We start from the raw sequence: 25,215 nt of genomic DNA, 5'->3' as shown, positions 1-25,215 counted from the left end.
TAGTTTATAAAGTAGTCTGCTTACGAGATGGGAGAAGTAAGATGGCCGGCCTGTGGCTTTAACGGCTAGCCACGGGCATGTATGGGCTGCTATCCAGTAATATATACAGAATAGATCAGTGGGGCGAGTGTTTTCAGCGATGCCATGCGCTAAAGCAGCAGAGAGGTCTGAAGATGGATGCTTTGGTCGCTAAGTTTCTGCTGAACAGGTAACTTCAGTTGGCTTTTTGAGTAAGAGCTATACTTTATGAAGCTTGTTAAACATGTACAGTTGTATAATGACACTAGCGCCAGTGCAGCTCAACGGTTTGTTTATTGACGCTACGTAAAATGCATGGGGGGGGGGGGGGGCTTGTTGCGTACTATTGAGAAAACCACAAACAGCCGTTGGGCTACTCCTTCGCCGCAGAATCCTCTAGAATACCTTTAATTAAAATAATGAAAACAATGATTCTTGATTCCGAGACATCCTTGAACATTTTTCCGGACAGTGTTTCTGTATGTATTTGCTCTTGTGTCATCATCCAAAAAATACATTCACTGCAATACTTTTGTGCCAACCCCCCCCCACCCCCGAGTAGAATACCTGCATGTGGCTCCATGGCCAGGGCTGAGTTCACACAGGCCTCCATTGAGGCAGTAGTCTGGCTGCAGGTCACATACGCTCTGACACGGAAGGCCATCCACAGCGCTGTATCCCGGCTCGCACAGACACTCTGCCTCGTTGTTCCAACTGTTCTCCACACAGCGTGAAAACTCATTACAGGCCAGGAACTTGCACGGGTCGGCTTCGTCAGCTGCGGGAAAAAGCAGGAGAGTGACATTAACATGAGTGTTGCGTGCGCAGCCTGCTAGCCAACCGCCATCTCCAGGTTCAGAGGAGAAATGAAAGGGCGCTTTGATCGATGAGCTGCGAAGCGGCGACTTTTAATAAGATACACAGTCAGGAGCTGGTGCGTGCAAACAAGATGCATCACGTTTATGCTACGGTGCAGGGAGGAGGGATGTCTGGGGACTTTGACCTTGTGGCATGAATAAGTATACGACTTGAGTCCGGAACTCACTATACTTCATTAGAGAAAAACGAGTCAAGCTCCATAAATTTTGCATTATTATTCATGACGGCGCCGTCGGATGTGAAGTCAATACAAGAACGTAATGTGAGCTAGTCTTTGTTAACACATCTGCTTCTCAATTCTGAGATTCAGGATTTTAATCTCGGCTCAGGCCTTCTTGTGTTGAGCTACTGCCACTTCCTCCCACGTTCCAAAAACGTGCATATTGCTCTATCTATCTATCTATCTATCTATCTATCTATCTATCTATCTATCTATCTATCTATCTATCTATCTATCTATCTATCTATCTATCCATCGCTAGCTAGCTAGATAGCTATCTAAATATAAATTTTAGTGATATTTACTACACACTAGTATACTTTGTCTTCATTATCATATTTAGTATTGGAATAATTCATAATTAAGTAATCAAGTTCTTTAATGTTATGGTACTTTGAATACATTGTCATTAAAAAAAATGTAACAGGTAACTATAGTAGCTGAATCAAAATACATTTTAAAAATAACCCTGCCGCAGTTGGACTTTAGCCGCAGGTGTTTCTAATTAACCATTTACCAACAGGTAAACAAGCTAATTTACCTGTTGGTTGAGCAACTGTGTCTAACGCCAAACTGTGGCAGGGTTTTTACTTTCTGGGCCTGGATTTGACACCTCCGTGGGTACGGCAAGCTCATTGATCACAAAGCACGGCGGCAATATTTTCTTTCATTGGCATATCAGTTTGATGACAGCAATCATAGCATTCATATGCAAAATGGGACACTTTTACCAAGATTATCACACACAAGATCATAGACAGAAAAACATGTGACAATGCCACCCTGGCTTTGCCTTAATAATGTGTTTGGAAAGTGTCCAATTATACGTTTTGCACAATTCCTGAGAGCATCTGCAATTTGTATTTAACACCTGAACACAAGGCAGTGTGAAGGCCCACTTGGAATTATTTTTTATCCTAATTCTTCGGACAAATAAATTGCATTTTAAGGAGACTAAACTTGCCAGAGTGCTCCCTATTTTTTTGTAGCTGTGTGTAGCCTGGTAAAAGTCTGTGAGATTTAAGGGACCCAAATGTAACCAAAGTTAGAATAAATTAGTCTCAGACCGTAGTTTTACAGTTTAACACAAAATTGGGTGGACATCACTCTGCGAGCCTCTTACTTTGACTTAGGGTTGCTCTCGTTTTTGTGTCTGTACAATTGAAAGGACAGAGAGAGCAATAAAAACGTATTTTCAGGGAGGGTAGCAGAGATTCTATCAGCAAGGACACGTCACCTTGTTCTATCTCCAGGGAGCGGCTATCAATCTTGATGTCGAGCCGCTTGGACGCGGCGCTACAGAAGTCTTCCAGCACGCAGTGCACCGCCTCGGTCACGTTGTACGGCACTTCCTTGTCCAGCTTCAGCCTGCTATTCACCACCACGCTGCCGTTGCGGAAGTTGAGGATTTCCAGCTGCTTGAATCCGGTCAGATTGGACTCCAGGTAGGGTAAAAGCTGTAGCGAGTGGGGTAAAGGCAATTCTGATGAGTTTGTCCTGACAAAAGTAGAAGCAGGATTGGATTTTCTTAGCTTTCTATGTGGTTAAAAGCTTGGTTAGTGCTCAAGAAAAAACGGGAAAAGGAGCTGTGAAATCAGGATTAGGTCAAATCAGAACAAGTAGGACGTCTTCCCTCAGAAGAAGACCACCGCAACACGATCTACTTTGAATCATCTTGCTGTTGAGGTTGGCTCTGCTTCGTCCGATCCAGAAACTATCCAGGTCACATTTCACTGTGCGTTCGCTATGAATAGTTTGTGATTTAATTTTTAATGCAAGCATGAAATCCCGCCATGACGGCATTCGACATAATAAGATCGGGAGGCGAAATTAGAGTTTGCGTTAGCAGCGCGGCGCAGAACGTGCTAATTGTAGTCACGCAATTTAGACAGGGAGAGGGATCAGCCGCTTAGCAAAAGACGGGCATAACCAACCGGCAAGGCTTCGCATGTGTTAGGAATATATTTCTATATTAATATAAACTCAAGTTAATACATGCAAAGGCATCATGTCATGAAGGTAACGCAAATACACCGCAAACCACAAACAGTACTTTCATTTAAAGGAGCCTGCAGTTGCGATATCAGGTAGGAAAAAAAAACAACCTATTAAGACCGTAGAGACTGATGATGCTGGCGATATTTAGCGGCGCAGAAAGTCAACCGGCTCAAGTAATGGCCGCGCATCAATGGGCATCGATCGCGCTCCCACCCCCACAGCCGCTTCATTTCGTGCTCGGCAAACACCAAGCTGGGGAGATTAGGCCTTAGCTGGACGGGCTGCGGAGTGGGAGATAAGAAGACCTTAAGGAGCTCGCCTCTGATGGGGTTACTTCACATCTCGCCCACCGACACGTTCGTGACAGCCTCTTCCCTGCGGCTAATAGTCTCCGGCAGGAGTGGCCAGGTTGTTATCCGCCATTCCCGACCATTCGTCTCCGAGCGTCGATGTCAAATTATCCGTGAACAATGGATTAGAGACCGATCGGTACCTGGCACGCGCAGGGTCAAAGTGGTTGCTTTATCGCCAAACCTCACAACAGCCGCGTCCCGTTTAGGCAGGAGAAACTACTACTAGTTGTATCTACTGGTTCCCAGTGAAACATCCCTTCTCGTCACAACGAATAGGAACCTGCTGTTTAATAAATCGTGTCACTGTCCAAGAGTAATTCCAACCTCCATGTCCAGTTTTTAGTGGTTGCTTCACAAACCAGTAGGTACAGTAATGGAGGAGTTCAACAACAACAACAAAAAGCAGGTTTCATGTATATGAATGTATACATGTCAAGCATTGGGTGTGCAGGATCACTAATGGAAGTCTGGCAAAACCGTTTAAATGGGCTGCTTTATGTCACATTCAAATGTTCCTTTCTTTTTTTCCAAATAGCCCATTTAAAGGACGATTCTAATGGACTATTATCGATTAAAGCCAGTAAATACTTACCATCTCAAACGTCTGATCACATTATTGTTTGTGCTTCCAGGAAGTTATATACAAGGAATGATGAGGAGAACTGCACAAACCTTTGCTTGGGCAACCATTAAAGATTGGAGATGGAGAGGCTTTTTTTATTTTATTTTTTTATGTCCACATTTGTTAATGAATACTTATCATTTTCCTTTGACAATTTGATAATGCGATGTCAGACAGACGGGAAAGGGTTTGCTTCTCTGTGGGAAAATAAATCAACATCGTCAACAAGATCAGTTAATTCCAGCGAGAAGCTAAAAGTAAACCGACAGTGGATTGAGAAGTAATCGGCTCTGTGGCCTGCAGGCAGGCCTCAGGCGGAGAAAAAAACGACTTCAGTTACATGTGTTGTGTCTGCTCGTTCGCATTTGCGCAACTTGATAAAACAGTAAACACCTCAAACGGCAGAATGCCGTGTTTAGACTAGTGGGGTGCACACAACATATTGAGGAGAAAACATTTGACTTCTGTTTTAAATAGTGAGTTGCATGAGATGACGCTATTAATCATTACATGCGTGTATAACAGTTGAGAATATCAAAAAGTGAGATTCCTTACTCACCTTACCATCATTCCATGGTCATTAAATTGAGTAATTACTTTGATTTACAATTACACTTGAACGTGACAAAAGTGAGAGAAAACACAACTCATTCGTGCATAAACCGACTTGTATTAGTGAATGATGAGTCTATAAAGTTGGACAATTAATAAACGTTGTGCGATCATTTCCATTAGGTAGTGTGGGAGAATTGTTTCTCAATCCAAAAAAATGTCTTGGCCCTTTGAGGTTCACTATTTGTGGCAGTGCTGGTCACTAGCTACACAATATGTTCACCCACAAGAGTGATTCAACAAAACCTCACCCAATAACAATTGTTCACTTTTATTCACATTCAAAATGACATTAAGTTTGTCTTCGTATCTACATGCAGGGTAGTGTGTCAACATACATGCAGATGCCCACACATGGCGCAAAGCAGCTTGAACCCTTTTATAGCACGTGTGCGTGTGCGTGTGTGTGCGTAGGGCAGGAACTGACCTGAATAACAGAAAGCTTCTTAGCATGCACAAATGACAAACCTCCACAATGACTAAGGCAGACCAAGGTCTCATGATTCAGACTACAGTGCGTGGGCCGCTTTGCAACCCCAAACAGCAACAAACAACACACCTGTAGCACCCCATAACAAATGAAAAATGGGCACCCTCACTGCTAATGGCTATTATGTTAATCTTACACCTGCTAACATTGTTTTTATGAGAATTTAATAGTACTAAAACTCAAGCACCAACATTATTTTCCAATACCAACTATTCAATATTAATACTGCATTTCCACTAATAGTGCTTTTGGTGAATTTACTCCGCTGCAGATGTAGATGTAGATCTATGTTATGGAGTTAAAAAAGAAAGAAATGAAAAGCGCCTATTAAAAGGACACCTTCTATTTAAGGGAATTATGGGAGTGTTGTGTGACATACTCCAAAAATTGGATGATCATAATTTAAAAAATGGTTATGTTTGGAATTATTATTTTAACAATTTATTAAGAAAAAGGTTGTGTTTTTATAATTAATGAAAAAAAATTACATTATTGATTTTATCGACTAATTACGGTGCATTGCTCTTTGTATTAAATCCTCCTAAATTGACATGACTCCATATATTAGTATTTATGAATAAGGCCCCAACAAATCAATGTTACGAGACGCTGAACAAATCTGGACAAATGTCACTCACAAATAAATAAATAAATATATAAATAAATAAAATGTACTTCACTGCATTGCATATGTAACTATAAACATTTAGCTTTATTTCATGAAAGAGTATGTACTTTAAAAATATAAATGAAGTCCAAATTATGCTTTTCAAACTCGCAGTTAAAGAAAAATGGGTTATCCGTTTGGCTTAAAAAAGATAGCATAGCACGTTAAATTTAGTTATAAATTTAATTAAATTTAATATACTTAAAAAAAAAAAGTTGCCTATTTGATATTCTTAGCCTGAATAATCTATTTAAAACTCTATTTTAGGACAAATTCACTGACTACCTCTCATTGTTTGTGTCTTACAAGTAAATGTGTGCTGCCCCCTATAGGTTTGGAGTGTAAAAAAAAAAGATGACTTTAAAATAAATCTGTATGTTTCTCATTTTTATACAGGTTAAATACAGGTTACATAACAGACACAATTAATCAAACAAGCTTTCTATATGCTGAAGATAGAATTAAGGCAACAACAAAAAAAAACTCAGGATAGACAGCTACAGCGACAGCGTCTATGGTGAAAAGTGTGTTAGTGTGCCTTCAATTTGTCATACTGAGTTAGGAAAGATGCATTAGCAAGTGGTTAGGTAGAAAAGTTTGCGCTCTCTCTGAGATGTCACACATGTGAGTTCCAATATGGAAAAAAAATACCGGTATGGAGGCTAACGTTGTCTGTCTCCTAAACCCAGATTTACTGGATGCTCCAGGATTTGGCGGCTTTCTGGGCCCAGAGTGTTGAGTCTGAGTGAAACACAATTATTGGTAGAACTTTTTCATTCCTCGTTCTCCACACTAAGTAATTGTTTGACCTTCAAATAACAGCTTTAAAATCATTGTGTTGGAACGCTGGCTTGTCGAGAAGACAAAACAAAAGCGACCCCAAATCACCTGGCATAGTTCTCTAAAATATTCAGGACCATCCACTGCTCATAGTCACTGTCAAGAGATGTGTGCAGTGCTTGTACAAACTTTGACATGCATGCTGACATGATCACATTGTTTATGTAAGTTATGTTAGTGTTTAGCACATATATTCATTGGCTTAGCTACTTTAGCTTCTTTTAGCTTTGGCCCGGGTCTTTGTCAGTTAGCAAATAAATGATTGACACATTCAATTTGTAGTTCAACACAGTAGAAAAAGTAAATACATTTATCAACTGTAGGGGCAGCCACAAAGTAAAAAAAAATAATAATAAAATGACAATAAAGTTTCTTAGTGAGTCGTATGCTGTTTCTAACTAACTCACTGTGAAAGTACAGCGCTCAATAGTTACTATTTGCTGGCAACAACACATTTCGTGAGAAATTTGGCCTTTGCTTAACACCATATCAAATGTTTCACATTTATAAAAAAAATATCATTTTAGGAAAAAAAATAGAAATATATTACGATATGTTTAGTTAAATTGGCAGCTGTGAGGATAAGGCTTGCTACAAAGTGCAACCTCACAAAGTCCATATTAAGTGCCAATGACCTTGTCAAATGATAAACACTTTCATCACAATGATGAGCTCAAAAAACAAAGTACCAAAAGGTAGCGTGCATCAGCATTACATCCAGCACAAAAGCTTGTGTACCTACCAGTTCGAGAAAGGTGTTCTCCAGTGATTTATATTCTGGGGAGGTCTTGTTGAACAGGTCGTCGGAAAACATCATGTTCGTCACCCTCAAGCTAAAGAAAACCACTAGCTCTCTGCTCTGCTGCACCGCGGCCATGACAGGAGTGCTGGCTTGTCTCTGGGATGGGGCAGCCGTCGACCGCTCGTCAGCCTCTGAAGGGTATCTAACACTACTGCTCTCCTCCTCCAGAGCTTCGGTCTCTTCCGTCCCATCCTGTTTCGATTCCACGTCGTCCTGGATGTTTTCTGAAGGAGGGTCCGCCAAAGCTGGAATCGCTCCGCTGGGGCCTTCACTTTCAGAACTTTCAGTGGGGATTGAGCTAGGCGGTTCGCTGAGGGATTCGCCAGGGGTCTCACTGGATTCATCAATGGTGGGTTCAGTTGAGACAATGCTAAGGGCTTCTGTGGGGACTAGGTTGAGGACTTCACTGGGGGCCTCGACGGAACCTTCACTGGAGACTTTAATGTTGGCTTCACTGGGGACAATGCTGGTGACTTCACTGGGGACAATGCTGGAGGCTTCACTAGGGCCAATAATGGGGGCTTCACTGGGGCCAATGCTGGAGGCTTCACTAGGGACAATGCCGGGGGCTTCACTGGGGCCAATGCTGGGGGCTTCACTGGGGCCAATACTGAAGGCTTCACTAGGGACAATGCTGGGGGCTTTACTGGGGCCAATGCTGGGGGCTTCACTGGGCACTGGCTCGGCAGCTTCACTGTGGGCCTCACTGGGATCTTCATTGTGGGTCATCAAGACAGCTTCAGTTGATACATCATTGGAGACTTTGACTTGGGGCCCGTCATGAGACTCAGTGGGGACTTTGCTGTATTCGTCACTGGTGGCTTCACTGTTGACTTCAATGGGGGCTGCACTAGGGGCAATACTGGGGGCTTCACTAGTGGATTGAATAGGGACAATGTAGGGGACATCGCTAGGAGTTTCATCGACTACTTCATCAGGGACTTCAATAGAGACTTCGTTGTGAAATTCAGTGGGGGCCTCTCTGGAGGTTTCACTGGGGACATCAATGGAAGCTTGACTAGAGAGGTTGTCGGGCACATTACTGGGGATCGCACTGGGGACTTCCATGGGGGCATCACTAGCAGCATCGCTAAGGTCTTTACTGAAGAACTTGATGGGGACCTCACTTGGAGTTTCACTGGAGACTTCATTAGAAATTTTGCTGGAAGCTTCACTGGGAGCTTCATTAAGGATTTTGCTTAGTACCTCAATGGGAACTTCATTGGATGAACCACTGTTGGATACACTAGAGACATCGATAGGGGATTTGGTGGAGACAACGCTTGTTACTTCATTGGTGACCTCGAAGGGGGCATCGCCTTTGTCCGCAGGTGACGGTCTCGGCTGCATGTCAGGCTCAGGTTCAATGCCTATGATAGCACCCTCATGAGACGACTGAGCAGATTCTATGCCAGAAAGGTGAGCTTCATCAATGATCACTATTTCAGGATGAGTGTCTGGTGTTGACGAGGTTAAGTGATCATTCTCTCCTGTGTCTGCCCCTTCAGGTTCTTGCAAAAGAAAACAAACATTGAGAACGTGTTTAAAAAAAGAGAAATCAGAAACTTTTAAGCCTCACCTCCACTGTTAACGTCCGGTGTACTTATGTCCTTGACCTCCGCCTCTTGTCCCTGTTCTACGACGGCCTCTGGTGTCGTAGCTGGTGTGATAACGTCACTCATCTCTCCCGAAGGATCACCTCCGGATGCGTCTTCCACTGCTGCTGCTGCCACCGGCACCCCATCGCCGGCTGTGGGTGCAGAGGTGGATTCTGGGACGGTGGTCAATATGGAAGGCACCGAGGTGTGTGTTTGCGGTTGAATTTTGGTACTTTCAAATGTGTTTTCTGTCGCTGCCACTGTGGGGAAGAACTTTGGGGTAGAGTCCTCTTCCATGACCTTGATGACATCCCCGCTCCCAGTGGTGTACATGCTGAGTGCTGCATCTGGGTAAGCTGTGGTTACTGAGGAGAAACACACGAAAAATCAATTCAACTCCCTTCAGCTGCTGTGCTTGAATAGCGTGAAAATTGTGCTCACCAGCTTCAAAGGTTAGACTCTGAATGTCCAACGGAAGCGATGGCTCCTTTTGTAAAGCTTTCACTATCATGTGCCTCAATTTAGGAGCATCCACATTTGTCTGCCCGTCTGGAGGCTCTGGATCATCACTGAGCTCAGTGTTTCCATCAAAGACCACAGCATAATGCAAAACTGCATCCTCTGAACTGACACACACAACAAGTCAAGTCACAAAGCTGCGTGAGGGTGACAGACTATTTATGGACTACGGGTCACATTTACGACTCAGCAACAAAATATCACTACAAAATTATATTCAAGGAATAAAGAACATGCAACAATTGTGTTCTATTCACTGTGTTGTTTTGTTCCAGTCATTAGTCATTACAATACAATTTGACCTTTAATTTGAAAATAAATGAAAGCGCAGTAAACTCACCTGAATCCCAACATGCGAATTTCTTTGAATCCTGGAATTTTTTTAAGTGCATGAAGCATCTACCGGAAGAAGAAGAAGAGGTATAAACTCAAATACAACCCACAAAGGTCTGTTTTAAAAAATGCTCCTTACTATATTTTTTCACCCCATAAAATTAAAATATACAGACGCTCCCCTACTTACGAACATTCGAGTTCCGAACAACGGTACATGCGAACATTTCTGCGCGTACAGTATGTCGAAAAATGTTTGGAAAGAGATGCTGTAAGTTAGATTTTGTATTGCGCGTAGTGCTTCTTTCCGCCGCTAATACCGACGCTTGGCGCTGTGAGAGCTCATTGGAGGCTCAGCAACGTGGCGAGGAGGAGGAGGAAGAAACGCCGGTCCCCATAAAGGAGGAAATAACTTTTGAAGCCGATTCCAGCGACGACGAAGAATCTCTCATGATATAAAATCCTCCTCTTCCTGCTCCTCCATCATCTCCTTAAGCATCGAGTACATCTTCCAAAAGTAAGTTAAATTTCATTTTATTTATCTTATTACGTACATGTACATACTGTGTGTGTCTCTCGCTCTCTCTCTCTAACATACGTAGTACAGTACAGTACTGTACGTATTCTCTCCATTTTATTAAAAGTTTTGTTCAGTACAAACCAATGCAGGTTACTTGTACAAGCCTTAAACATACTTATATAAACCTTCAATATACTTATATAGGCTTTAAACATAAATTATAATACAAAATATAGCACTGAAGCAACTTACGAACAAATTCACCTTACGAACGATCGTCCGGAACGTAACTCGTTCGTAAGGTGGGGAGCGTCTGTAATATCAATTCATCTGACTTTATCTGATTTTATCTCCTCAGTTCACCTCAGTTCCATCAGTAACTGCATCTCACTCAATCTCAGCCTAAATTACACACTATACTAATAGGGTTTCCATCCAAATGTTTAAAAAAAATTAAAAGTGAAAATGCGCAAAATGAACAAGCGACTTATCCCCGTTTCCATTTGTTATTATTTTGCCAATATTGAGAGGAGAGGAGACTGCGCCATGAGATGATGTCATATGAGAGCGTATCTTTGCCCCGAGAGACTCGGCTGACTGTCAGCAAAAGATGAATGTTTGCTTATTTTATTAATTTCAGAAATATTTCAATTTATTATATTTATTAATATTTCAACATTCTCTGTACGGCACAGTTTCGTATACCCTTGCTTCTCATTAACTCAAGGACTTCCTCCAATGTCACACCTTTGCCATTGCTGCCCCCAACCCTCTGCAACTCCATCCCAGACAACATCTGCAGCTCTAAATCACTCACCTGATTTAAAACCCAATTAAAAACACATCTGTTCAGAAATACCGATAATCCGACTCTCCTCCTGCCTTCCCGAATTTGAACTCCAAGCATGGAACTATCACTGCCGTGTCAGTGCCTCTAATTGATTGCTTCCATTTCCATAGCAATGCTGGGCTTGCCAAGAGATGTGTGGCCCAAATGCAGCAATGGGTTTCCAGTCCACTAGAAGTTGAGCACTGCCAAAGGCTAAAAATTTGAGTTGGTAGGGGAATAAATCATGTCAAAGATGGTACCCTTCTTAACCATTGAAAGTATGAGGTGGCACAGGAGTACTTATTCACCTAATTAGCTCGACACCTAACCTTCTGGCGTGCAAGCTCTAGGACCCCCTGCGGACATTGATTCATGACTGCGTTTGGGCCAAGAGCAAAGTGGACACACTCCGCCATCCCAATGTGGCTGTAAGGGAAAAGAGCCTCTTGGATTCAGTCCAGGTCATAAAGTAGCTACAGTCTACAAAGCAAAGCCAATATAGCCTTGAAGATCAAGTGACATTTACTGTATATAGGCCAGACTGCAACCGTTTCCTTGTTTGGAATTTGTATGCAACTCATCCAAACAGCTTCAGCTAAAGTTCTCAAAATCCACAGCTCCCTCGTGAGATCATACCTTGTCCGTTACTTCTCCGGTGATGTCATCAGCGTCAGCCGCCTGGGGGTCATGCAGCAGCTCGATGTACGATGGCTCCACAATGGTGGCGTTGAACTCTACAATGTACTCCCCGTAATTCTCTTTTATCATGTTTGGCTCTTCTGTTATCTGGCAAAGACAAAGTCGTTATTCAGTGTGACCGTTTTCATTTAAAAAGAAGAAGTTGCTGTTTTAATACCATAACATCTTCTGTTGGAATGAGAATCACTGGGGGAGTCCAGGTGCCTGAGACCAAATTAAATATGCAAGTTAGGATACCGTTAGTCATCCAATGTTTGACACACACTGTATTAACTCTTTGACTGCCAAAAACGTTAAATAACGTTTAGTAAAATCCTATGGAGGAGTGCCAAAGACGTTAAAAGACGTTTGTTTCAAAACAGAGGTGAAACTAACCATTTTCTATTGTTGATTACTGAAAAACGGAATAAGGTAGAAACAAACTTTTTTTTCTGATGAAAGATGAGAGTCCAATCTTTCATTTGGTAGTATGTGTGTTTCCATAGTCCAAACACATAATTTTCTATGGACCTTGAAAGATCAGTCAAAATGCTTAAAATCGGCTGGCACTGGGGACAACCCGTTTCTGAAAACGTCTGGCAGTCAAAGAGTTAATAGGTCATCAGCTCACTTGTTTTTAACTCGCATTCCACCCCCGGTTCCGGTGTTTCCATTTCAACACTGGCAAACGAAATAATTGTCATTAGAATGTGACTTTCTACTCGACAAAGAAACTTTTTGGTAACTTTTTCAATATTATTATAAAAAAAAAAATCATTGATATAATACAGAAGTAACCTTAAAAAATGACAAAACACACACATACTTTAAAAATGAGCTTTCACTTACCCTTCAAGTTCAGCCTGCTCGGCCACTCTCTGAAAGTAAAATATATATACACGTATATCATCACATTTGATTTGTGATTCTAAAAGTGAGGTATGTATATGGCTAAGGGCACACAAGATCCCTGTAATGGTATGTGAGAAAATCACTCACAGCCACAGTTCAGTTGTAGTTAACTTTGAAGTTCAATAAATTTGCATTTAATCGTTAAGAACGGTTTGTAATTATAATATTTAAATTATTCGTATTATTTTTATAATTATTGCATTTTGGAATGTTTATGTTAATATCAAATATTAAAATGTCACTGTATAGTATTAACTTTTTGTCCATTTTCCAAATAAGTTCTCACTGCACTCACCCGGGCCACCATGTCAAGATGCTCCTGAGAACGACTGAAGTTCTGAGCCAGGTCATCCATACAGAGGTTTTCATGTTGGCAGGTGTAAACCCAAGATCGGTACTCCTCTGTGTTTGGCACCCTGTCCAGGAAAATGCGAAAGGCCTCCCATATGGCTTCCTGGCAAACTTGAAAAGAAGACGCAATTTTGTGTTATTTTCAAATGCACACGTCTGCTATCCACTCTTTATTGACATTTAACATTTACTGTAAATGCGTAACTAATTATGAACTGCTCACACAGCTTCATACAGTTTTCTTCAGGGGGAAATGGGATCACAGAAAAATGATGTGCAAAAGTGCAGACATTATTTGTGAAAATGGGGAATTAATTATTCATGTATCATCATACGTCACAGGAAAATCCACAGGACAAATGAGAGCCCCTCCTAATAGTATTGGAGCACAATAGCTCCAAAAAGGGTTCAATAATATAAATAAATAAAATGCTTAAAGTATTTGGTCGAATTCAATAAAGGTCAATTTATTCATGTTTTTTAATCTTCCGCATTTGCATATCTTTATGAATATAAATATCCCAATCACAATGGATTCTTCTTTGCCTGCAAGGTCCAAAGTGTCCAACATCATCTTTATTCTCTGGCAAATTAATTTCTGCACGCAGTCGCAGCGATTACGTCTGCAACACCAAAGTCGTCTGGCTTCTTCTTCTTCTTCTTTTTTTAAATGACTCATTGGAGTCATACGCGTTATCAACTAATGCATTGTAACAGCCAAGGTGGCCATTTTTATGCACTGCTTAAATCAAACACAATCTATATTTTGGATGGAGACCATTTCCATATAAATGCGGAATATCCCGTCTGGCTCAGTGTCTTTACCCAAAATGATATATCCGTTTGCTTTTATCATTATTGCCATGTCAACTCTTTGTATTTTTCTTCTTTTTGATGATTTTTTAGTCCAGTAAATCACATTTAGCAGGTATTTTTATGGGAACTGTGATGGCGGAGTAAACAGATTAGCCAGGCACGAAAGTGCAGCTGACATCTATATTCTTGTGAAGTAAAAGAACGTTTTTCAAGCGTTTTAGCACATTTAGACGAAAACGATTCAACTAAAAGACGAGGCTGACTTGTGAAAGCAAACCCTCTTGAAACTAAACAAGCTGCAAGATGATTGGTTGCACAAAGAGCCGCCGGTGAAAGGTGCAACTGACTTAAAAGCGAATACACGGGTCATTGTAAATATAAATGACAACAATCACTTTCAAAATAAATACTAGATACTAAAACAAGGCTACATGTTGTAAAAAAAAAAACGATTAAAAAAAAAACCAGTATGTAAGTGAGGTTCATTCCAAGTTCAGAAGAAACATAAAAAAGCACATTTACCTCGGAGCTTGTAGTACGCTCGATGGCTGCCGATGACAGCTTTCACGGTCTCCTGAGGACATACTTTGACACCAGTGGTGAGCATGGCCGACCTCTTCCTCCGATGTCCATCCTCGCTGGCTCTTGCGTTGTTACTGTTGTATTTCGTCGTTCTAGAAGCTTCTAAAAAGTGCCTGTACTTCACATCCCGGAGTCCAGAAATACCGTGGTGCTGGATGTCTGCAAGGAGGACGAACAGAAAGCATTTGTTGTTATTGTTAGAAGACTATCTTTGTCTTCCGCGTGTTCGTTGTTGTTCGGGTAGAGAGAATGTTGATTTTCTGAATACAGACTGCAGATCGGTGAACAGGTCCTTCGAAGGATTTATTTTACAGAATATTCCGGACACAAGCAAGTTTACAGACAAATGGCTGCAGTCCTCTCGCAAGTGTGTAGTTACAGCGGACTCACAGCATTCTTATACTATCTTGAATAAAAAACAGGAAATAGCCCCCCCCCCCACCCCCCACCCCACCAGACCTCATTCAATACACTCACCAAGCTCTACTGAAGAAATCAAAACAGTTATGGCTAAACTAAAACAGTTATATTTAAATCTGGGCAAAAGACCCTCAACATTATGTAATACACTTTCTTTATACCTCTATAGCAGGACTATAGAGATGACTCACATCATTGCAATAGAAGCATACTATGAAATATAGAATTTCAAGATTTTACAGGTCAAACCAAAATAAACAAATCAAGCAAGAACAAGGAAGTAGGAAGATAGAATTTTAATATTTTACTACTTTCATTATAATCCCCCCCGGAGGTGCTTCAGTCCATCTCATAACCAGGTTTGATGACACCCTTCAAGGAATGCCTCTACCTCATATATCACGTCTTCATCAGTATCAAAATGCTGACTATGCCATTCGTGTTACAGTCGGAACAAAGAGAAGTCTGATGTGGCCAAATCTGGTAAATAGTGAGGGTGAGGAAGGATCTGGTATCCACAGTGGCCTACAGTGCTCGACAAAACACGATGTCCAAGTTTCCCACAATGTTTAAAAGCAGCACCTTGTCAGTCACAATTTTGGGGACTAATAAAAAAAAAAAAAATCTGGTCTTGTCTCTGGACAAAAGCATTCTGCATTATAACTGAAAATGATCTAATCAAGTTTTGTTCAGAGAAAGAGAGGTGAAGAGAAAAATAGATTAGACAAGAGGAGTCAGAGGTATAATTTATGAAATATCATTCAAAAAGAAGTAACGTGGACTTCAATTTAGAAATTATTTTTAGGTGAAAAGAGCAGGAACGGGCAAAAACGTGTCAAAAAGATTGAATATGCCCCCAAGGTTTCTTAACCTAGGGCGCACCTTTTTACAAAGTGATCTCAAACAGCCGTCAACTTTAGAAGCCAAGCTGTCGGGGGGGGGGAACAATTAACACTTCGGTTTTCACCGCATTCAAATGAAGCGAGCTGTAAAACATCCAGCCATAAAAATGTGCAGCCTAGCCATCATGCAGCAGTACACTTCTCTCATCTGTATCATCGAGGTTAAAAGAAAAATAAATTTGGAGGTCATCTGCATAAAAAGCCATATAAGATGCCTTCAAATCTGCTGATGACATTGTGAGAGGATGTAGCGTGCAGAAATGATGAGCCCTAAGACTGACCTTTGAGGAACACCACAAGAAATGGCGAAAAATGGTATCAAAAGCTGTGCAGAGTTCAAAAAGAAGCAAAAAAAAAAAATACCAGCATCGAATTGTTGAGCTGTTTCTGACGATACTCCCAATCAGCTGACCTCAATAAGCTTAGAAGATCCACAACTTCAAGGTTATTAGTCCTACTAGCCATTTTCTCACATAGTTAAACTAGCATTAGCATTAGCCAGTTTTTTTTTTTTCACTTTGAAAAAAGCTGTCACATCACACTCAATTGGAGAAGGCTTACATGAAGAAATCTGCTTGTTGGCCAGTCCAGATTTATCACTAGCTTTCATCGTCTCTGACCGTTGGTATTTGGAACTAGCACCAGTTATTAGTTAGCTTAGCTTTGTCATTAACTCTTTACCAGTCAGCATGTTATACGTATGAATATTTGTTCCCTCTCTGTACTCACACATTCCGTCCATTCACGTCGCCGAGGTCGAGTTGGAGAGTAGTTTGAAGTGTTTAGGTGAGTCTTATTTAAAAAAGTTTTTGTAATATAAAAAACTTAAGGAATGCACCCTGAATTGTCATTGTTGCGTAACTTTTCTGGATGTGTACTTGAGAGCATCCTATCCGATCATTCTCTAGTTTGTTAGCTTAACTGTAAAGGATGTGAAAACTGAAACTGATGTGCCCAAACTGAGGCCTTAAGTATTGTAAATGACACTGCAGGTCATCCAACTGCTAGCCTTTTTGTTCTTGTGCCTTCAGGCAAAAGCTTCCATTCTATTGAATGTCCCAGCTATCATTTTGCTGAGAGTTTCTTCTCCTGTACTTAGCCCAGATTGAACAACTCCAAATGAAATGAAATGAAAATAATGTGCCTATTGTCTGGCTCTATATCTTCCACCGTTTCTCCTTTTCTATATCAGGTCTTGTAAGGTGTTTTATTCTGTGCAGTAATTTATCCTTCTGTAAGGTGATTATGGGTCTTTTCCCCAAGCGGGCATGTTTTCCCCGGTCACGTTTTATTGCTGTCCTTGTGCGTTGTATTTTGTTTATACTGTTTTCCATTGTGGTGCTGAGACAAATAGCAAACAAAGCTATTCTGATTTCAAATGATTCTTGTGGCTTCGTGTTCATCAGCATATCAATAACAAATTATTCTATAGTCTCAGTCATTAGTGGTATTATACCGTCTTCATAGTCTTTTTTTTTTCTTTTTTTTGGGGGGGGAGAGCTCAGTATTGTTCATTCGATAATTTTACCGATTTGACATGTTATTATCATTGCTCTCTCTTTTTTATTTAAAAATTTATTTTTTATTTTTTATTTTTTTTATTTTTTTTTGTATGTGGGTGAGTATGGGTATGTGCGTGTGCGCATGCGCACGTGCGTGCGAGTGTGTGTGTATTCATTGGTTCACCTAAAACCTTTTAAAAAATCCCATACCGTTCACCTAAACCAAACACTTCCAGCCAGAGTGGTGAGGCCGTCAGGAGACCCGAGGAAGGACCAAAGAAAGGAAAGGAAAGGAAAGTGAAATCCAGCACCGACCAGACACCACCCACCAGGCCACCAACCAGAGTCCTTCACCAACCCCAGAGACATCTAAATTCCAACAAATCAGGGAGACCTCAATAGACCAAAGGAGAGACTGAGGAAAGGAAGTCTTATTTTCAATCAATACTAGTAAGTACCAATCAGTGCTAGTTAAGCCACTCATGTGGACCATTATGTTGAATGTCAAATGTCACTGGAATACCCTGTTGACACCTTACAGCTGAGTTTGTGCTGGATTACATCACAACAAGCGTCCCAAAAAAAGATGCTGAAAATCAACAAATATGATGCATAACACCAACACGGGCAGCCATGTGGGCACGAACGAGGTGCGACACGCTGCCCACGTGCAGGAGAACCTCAGCTCGGACGAAGCAGAAGCTCATTTGCCGCTATTACACAAGCCAGTCGTCACTATTGCATCAGAAGTGTTTGAGAAGAAAAGCCAGCATTGTGATGCCAGGTGGCAACCCTCGGAGGGCTCCTTAAGACAATAAGCCAGGATTTATGAGCCCCCCCAAACACAGACGGGAAGTCATCAGACCCAAATAACAAACGGGCCTCCTCTGGATTATCAAAAAAAAAAAAAAAACTTTTTTTTTTTTGGGCTTGTTGTTCTTTGCTGTTTTTTGGGAGAAAAACAAAACGAGAGATCAATTCTGCAACGTGATCTTCTTTCGATTCTGGCAAGCGAGATGGACTCATGCGTGTGCAGACAGTTGACAAACAGAGTGCAGCACAGAGCACTCAGGTTGTGTTGTTTATGTGAACGTCTCAGATGAACACTTGCTTTGTTGTTTTACTGGCTTTCGACACAGAAATTGCTTTGTCATTACATTGTACTGAGGACTGGGGAATACACCGATACGTGATTTAACAAATACAGCCAAGCATGTTGTCACTTAAGTTCAGGTTGATTGTTGTTTTTATGTGTTACTATTTACAGTATAAAAATGTTTGATTCCTGTTTTTACGTTTAGAAATTTGCGGCGGTTGACTTGTTTTTGAACGGGAGAAAAATAATGTTATTTTTTTTTATAATTTTGCTCAAATTGTATCGAGGCTTACCGTTACTCTCAGGCGGCAGCCATTTTGCTAGAGCTGTCAAAATTAATTGAGTAATTGACAAGTGATCAATTATCAAATGAACAACAACTATTTTAATAATCGAGTAATTGATTGGAGCCATTTTTTTTAATTGTCCAAATCCTCTGATTTGAGCATATTAGCAGTAATTGTTCACTGGTTTCTGTAGTCCTTCATGAAAGAATACTGGTTTTCTTCTGTGTTTAATCAAACTAAGACATATGCAAACATCTGTTTTTACTACAGTGACCGAACCGGTAACATTGTACGTCAATTCCCCTTTTTTTTTTTTTTAATCACTATATGAATACGTCATACAAAATAAACACCAATCAGTGGTTAATAAACAGTAATCAGGTAAAAAAAAAAATGCTTTTGTAATACATGCAAAATTAAAATGAATCCGATTAGTCGATTAATTGATTGAAGATTATTTGATTCTAGAAATATCCGTTTTGTACAGCCATTTGCTGTCAACTGAAAATGACATCACAGTGCCTAAGGGCTCATCTTGCGAACGTCACATGCCCAAATCCAGAAAATCGGTGAACCGTGATTGGTTGTCTCTGGCCCTTTAAGCAGTGTGATGTCATTTTCAGTTGACTGTCCAATTACCTACAAAATGCAATATTAATCAGAATACCGTGTTTAGTCTAGTGGGGGGCACATAGAACAAATGACTGTAAAGAAAATTTATGAAGTGACTTCCCTTTTAAGGTTTGTGCCCAGTTCTGAAATGACGTGATGATGGACCCAAGGTCACCGTACAGCTAATTCACCAGTGAATAGGGAAGCTGATAAAAAAAATGTTCAGAATGTGACTTAGAGAGAAAGGGTGTGGCGTGGGTGTGTTTTCCTCCTATGTCAGCCTTGAAGATTGACACACCAAAGCACGTCCCTCAGATTTCCACCTTAAAGAGTTGCGGCGTGGCGTTGAGAGAGTGAATAGCGCACCTTTGACACGCCGTGCGATCGAACAGCGGCCGATGAAGTCGACTTTTGTGACACACAATATGTCTCTGCATTCAATCTTTCTTTTGTTCGTGTCTTTGCAGTACACAAGCACAATATTGTTTTGCATTGTGAGATGTCCTTGACGTCAAGTGTGAAAGGAGAAATGTGAACATATACTGAAAAATCCAAACCCAAAAGGGCCTCAAACTGAGAATATGCAAAGAATTGTTGTCAAGGGTGACAAAAGGTCACACTTTTGTGCTTGTTGTTGGCAGAATCTTTTATGCCTCAAAATAAAAATGTGACATCATCTCTGCATGGAGTTGCTCTTATTTATCTGTTTTAATTAGTTTTCATTTATATTAGCAGCACGGTGTGCTAGTGGTTTGCCATTCTGCCTCATCCCTTTTGTGGGCTTTTAACGGTTCAAATCACAGATGGAGTTGACTGGTAGTAGTTTTTCTATGGCTTCCCCGGCTTCCTCCCACATTCCAGAAACATGTATGGTAGGTTAATTGAAAAATCGAAATTGTATGTAGGTGTGGATGGATGGATGGATGGATGGATGGATGGATGGATTGATGGATTGTGGATGATGTATGGATGGTGGCTTGATTGATTGATTGTTTGCTTGCTTGATTGATTGATTGATTGATTGGATGTGTGATTGGTGGAATGAATGGATGGATGGATGGGTGGATGGCTAATTGGATGGATGGATGGATGGATGGCTAATTGGATAGATGGATGGATGGCTAATTGGATAGATGGATGGATGGATGGCTAATTGGATGGATGGATGGATGGCTAATTGGATAGACGGACTGATGGATGGCTAATTGGATAGATGGATGGATGGCTAATTGGATAGATGGATGGATGGATGGATGGCTAATTGGATAGATGATGGATGGATGGATTTTGGATGGATGGTGGATTGATTGCTTGCTTGATTGATTGCTTGATTGCTGGTTGGATGTGTGATTGGTGGAGTGAATGGATGGATGGATGGCTAATTGGATGGATGGATGGTGAAGAGGAATAAAAAATATTTGTCCTCTTTGCGTGTTCGAAAACTTGAAGAGAGATTTAATGTAAGAAAAAACACCTTTGCAAAAATGTTTTTAATCTAGCAGAGATCTCTGGACATCGTAACAGACTCCAATTCATCACTCAACAGGTGGAATTCAGAGCGCCGAATGTGCCTCTTCAGCGTGTAAAATGGCTTCTTATAGTTAAAACCGACCGCCTCTCTTTCATTTGTAGACAAAACATACTCTCTGGGTACTTTTCCATGAGCGATGGCGAAAACAGAGTCAGGGGTGCGTGTTCGAAACAGATTCTGTTCTCAAGGACCAAATGTGTTTTCCCACAGAGAAGGAACCTCTAGACCAAACAATATGCCCCAGCCCAAGGTCAAATTATACTGAGCTCAACACCACCCGCTTTACACGTCCACAAAACCTCTCAACATGGTTAATATAAAGAACTGAGATGTTAATAATGTATAACAATGGTTAATATATGAAAATAAAGAATTTAAATGTTAATAATATCTAACAATGGCTAATTGGATTGACGGATGGATAATTGGATAGATGGATCGATGGATGGATTGTGGATGATGGATGATGTATGGATGGTGGATTGATTGATTGCTTGCTTGCTTGCGTGCTTGATTGATTGATTGATTCATTCATTCATTGGTGGTTGGATGTGTGATTGGTGGAATGAATGGATGGATGGGTGGATGGATGGCTAATTGGATAGATGGATGGATGGACGGATGGATGATTGCTTGCTTGCTTGCTTGATTGATTGATTGATTGATTGATTGGATTGGTGGTTGGATGTCTTATTGGTGGGTGGATGGATTGATGGATGGATGGATGGATTTCTAATTGAATGGATGGATGGATGGCTAATTGGATGGATAAATGGATGGATGGGTGGATGGGTGGTTGGTTGGTTCATGACAATGTGACCCTTTGCATTTCACATGATGTGCCAATATGTGTTCATGTAAGTGTGAATTGTTTGTCTATATATATATATATATATATATATATATATATATATATATATATATATCCCGCACCTCTTGCCCCAACTCCACTTGAAAGGGCTCTAGCTCACAAGCAATCCCAATTAGCAGCAAAAGTGCTCTAGAAAAATGTAATGGAAAAAATGATGGATGAAATCTCATTAGGAGTTAACATCTCCTGTTTTTTGGCTCAGGCAAACCACAATGATTAAACTTCCAAGCGTTTTTGATAAGACAACCTTTAAATGAGGGTGTGTTTTTTGTTGCTGTTGTTGTTTTATTGCGCACATGCACAGCCACGGGGATGAGAGCGGGGAGGTGGGACGAGAGGCCTTAATGGCCGACGCAGGCGCAGGAGGCCGCCCGGCGGAGTTACGAGCCAGAAAAGATTAGCGTCCTGTGACGCCGGGAACAGAATGGCTTTTGTTTCCTTCGGCGTAATGAGCTCAAGCGGGCACATCACACCGATCAAGACACCAGACGTTATCACATTATACCATCCACGCACACACAGCCACCTGTTTTGCTCATGGAGAATACTTGTGAGCTTTAACTTGTCTTTGTGGATCTAATAAAAAAAAAGTTCCTCATTGCATTCCGCAGTGTGGGCCTTTGAACGAGCTTGTAAATACCAATGCCCTACCGCTGCTATTGAGTTGATTATCATTGTGATTGTAGTATGCAATTAGATAAAACCTTAAAACTCATCTTTTGATATTGGCATGAACTATTTAATTATTTATTAGTTTTGTTGGTATTTTATCAGTTGTTGTTTTTTTTTTAAACACCCGCTGTTAAGTGCTTGTAGTTGTTTTTTTCTTTTGCTATTAAAAAAGAAGAATGGTACTTTTACAATAAAATTTTACATAGAAGAGCAAATAAAAAAAATAAAAAATGTTACATTGTTAGCATTAATGGTAATAAAAAAATATATAATAATAATAATAAAAATTGTGATGTGTCAAACTGCCACAATATAGCGCCAACTACTGTCAGATTGGTTTTGCCTTAAGTAACGGGTGGATGGTTTCAGACTCCTTAAATACCCCACAACTTAAAATAATGCCTGATACCGATACCCGTTGTCGGTACTCGCCCATCCCTAATGATAACAATAATACAGGCAACTATAAGGTGCCGGTGACACTTCCCCGTTTCATCCCCCTAAAAGTTTTTCAAAATGTTAGAAATCCCTTATTGGTATTTTGTCTTTTTTTTATATATATATATTGTAACTAACTGCACACGGACAATACAAGCAACAGCAAAATGTTAACTTGCTTGCTTGCTGATTGTCCACTCTGACAATGACAGGGTGGACATTTTTGGCTTATGTTAGCATTTTATTGACCTTCACTTAGCAACATGCTACCATAAGCAAGCTGACTGTGGGCTGTTTACAAATATAAAGTATTTTCCATTTCATTTTTTTTTAATCAATTGATATTTCACTATATGACAAAGTGGACATATTAAGTTTGACAACACCCAACTATGATGAAAATTTCTAAACATTAATGTAAGTATTTATTCTATTCTGATGCCTGCCATTTCAGCCTCAGTTAAAGCAAAACAAAATGCTGTTCGTATCGTCGCTATGTGTGTTAAAGGGGCAGTTAGCTCATAATGAGAGGGTGGACAGCAATTTCAGGGGCACAATCAAAATGCTTGATGTGATTCCAAAAATGTCACACATTGTGCAAATGACTCTATCAAATAACTTGTGAACAAAAAAAAACTATACAACATATAGTTAGCAGAAATCACATATATCCAAAGACAAAAATTGCATAAAATGAAGGAAAAACATTTTAATATTCTTATCATAGTATGTGTGCAAATGTCTGGCCGCTTACAATAAGACATCGGCGTTTCATTCTGCTACATCTTCGGGATGACTGAGTGATTATGACGAGGACACCTAAAAGACTTTATATTGATTTTGGCAGCAAAGTTGGACCGCAAACTATAACCGCAATAAGAATCACATTACATCGCATGGTAATAAATAATTTTTAAATTGTAATGCCCGAAATGTATCGCCGTGTATTACAGGACTATTTTATGTATTTTATAATCATATACTAGTAAAATGTAATTTTCTTTCATTAGATTTTATTTCTTTTTTTATCTTTTATTCTTATCATAAAAACTCCATGAACTTTCTTGATTTACGGCTCGCGCTTCCTCACACTCAAGTTGAAGTCGCCAATGGTAATAAAACTGAAAAATTGAAGGCGGTCTTCGCTATCTTCACTGGAAAATGAGGATGATCAATTAATTCCAGTCATCTAGTGGATCCCACTTCTTACACCTCTGAGGATGTATTCCTATTTTTCACAATCAAAACATGATAACGTGTAAATTGGATCTAATCAGATTGCGTTGTTCCTTAATTGTAGCATTTTTTCCAAAAACAAGCTGATGCTGTCCTACCTTTGACTTGACTTCCTTGCACACCAAGCGGACACCAAACGAAGAAGAATAGTCCTAATTTCCAAAGCATGGTGGGTTAATTTCCAAGGTGGTCTATAGGATGTCCAGGATGTCTTCTGTTGCAGAGTGTGTACAAGTGTCCTCATCAGTGCCGTTCAAGTTGCTGTCTAAGGTCCCGGGTGCCGCGGTGAGATCCCAGTAGACGGGAGAGGCGGATGCATGGATGGACGAGCAATGGGAACGAAGTGGGGGGGAAGAGGAGCAACAGGGGTGGGACACGCTCGGAATCCCGGCTCGATCTCGGGACGCTTCCCGTCAGAGCGGCAACAGTGATGAGGTTAAAACAGCAGATTCTGTTTAGAGTTTAATCTCTTTACCTTCTTCTCGCGGCTCGTAATCCGCCACGTGGCCGCCCGGCCTCATCCTGTTAGCCGCCTTCTGGACACGAGCGAACTGAGCTGAGCGCACGTTTGGGCCACTTCCAAACAACCTGCTCGATGGTGCCGCCCACTATGCTCCGGCCCGACCCGGCCCCTGGTCCCGCTGAGACAAAGTGAGGAGCAAAGTGGGACAGAAGGCCTCTATTTATGCATGCACACAATGCACTTTAGTCCTGCTTCTTACACAACCAAATGTGTGGCTTGGAAAAGCCGTGTGTGCCTCAAGCTAATGCGGGCTGAACAACCTCTGCTGGATGATGTCAATTTCAATCAGATATAAACAAAACACTGGAGTGGTTCGCCGTGACGACCCCTGACAGGGAAAGGTCAAGAGACAGTTTTTCATTTCTATTGTGGCTGTCAAATTTTTTCCACTCTCAACCCAAGTATTGCCCATTTGTTTGTTTGTTTGTTTTTTTGTGTGTGTGTGTGTGGTGGTGTGGGGGGGGGGGGGTCACTTTTCTTTTACAG

General features: G+C 40.8%; 1 protein-coding gene across 5 annotated transcripts in view; it reads right to left on the bottom strand.

The window, feature by feature from the left end:
- The window catches only part of impg1b (interphotoreceptor matrix proteoglycan 1b), a 30,905-nt gene extending 5,966 nt beyond the window's left edge, over positions 1-24,939 (bottom strand). For 2 of the 5 annotated variants that reach the window (XM_077557125.1, XM_077557151.1), the window contains exons 1-14: positions 24,305-24,939; positions 14,580-14,798; positions 13,186-13,352; positions 12,828-12,856; positions 12,610-12,659; positions 12,157-12,203; positions 11,937-12,086; positions 9,959-10,017; positions 9,541-9,725; positions 9,081-9,464; positions 7,442-9,012; positions 6,511-6,600; positions 2,355-2,574; positions 586-796 (exon numbers count right to left, since the gene is read on the bottom strand). In XM_077557125.1, the coding sequence (XP_077413251.1) occupies positions 586-796; positions 2,355-2,574; positions 6,511-6,600; positions 7,442-9,012; positions 9,081-9,464; positions 9,541-9,725; positions 9,959-10,017; positions 11,937-12,086; positions 12,157-12,203; positions 12,610-12,659; positions 12,828-12,856; positions 13,186-13,352; positions 14,580-14,798; positions 24,305-24,374 (3,452 nt within the window). In that variant the 5' untranslated portion in view covers positions 24,375-24,939. Of the gene's footprint in view, positions 1-585; positions 797-2,354; positions 2,575-6,510; positions 6,601-7,441; positions 9,013-9,080; positions 9,465-9,540; positions 9,726-9,958; positions 10,018-11,936; positions 12,087-12,156; positions 12,204-12,609; positions 12,660-12,827; positions 12,857-13,185; positions 13,353-14,579; positions 14,799-24,304 lie in introns of those variants that run through there. The other 3 variants (XM_077557134.1, XM_077557142.1, XM_077557161.1) reach the window with 3 other exon arrangements.
- Positions 24,940-25,215: the final 276 nt, after the last annotated feature.

Source organism: Vanacampus margaritifer, chromosome 1 (genome assembly GCF_051991255.1).
Source record: "Vanacampus margaritifer isolate UIUO_Vmar chromosome 1, RoL_Vmar_1.0, whole genome shotgun sequence".
NCBI lineage: Eukaryota > Metazoa > Chordata > Actinopteri > Syngnathiformes > Syngnathidae > Vanacampus > Vanacampus margaritifer.
Note: the sequence above shows the minus strand (reverse complement) of the source record. Positions and strands in the feature narration are given on the sequence as shown.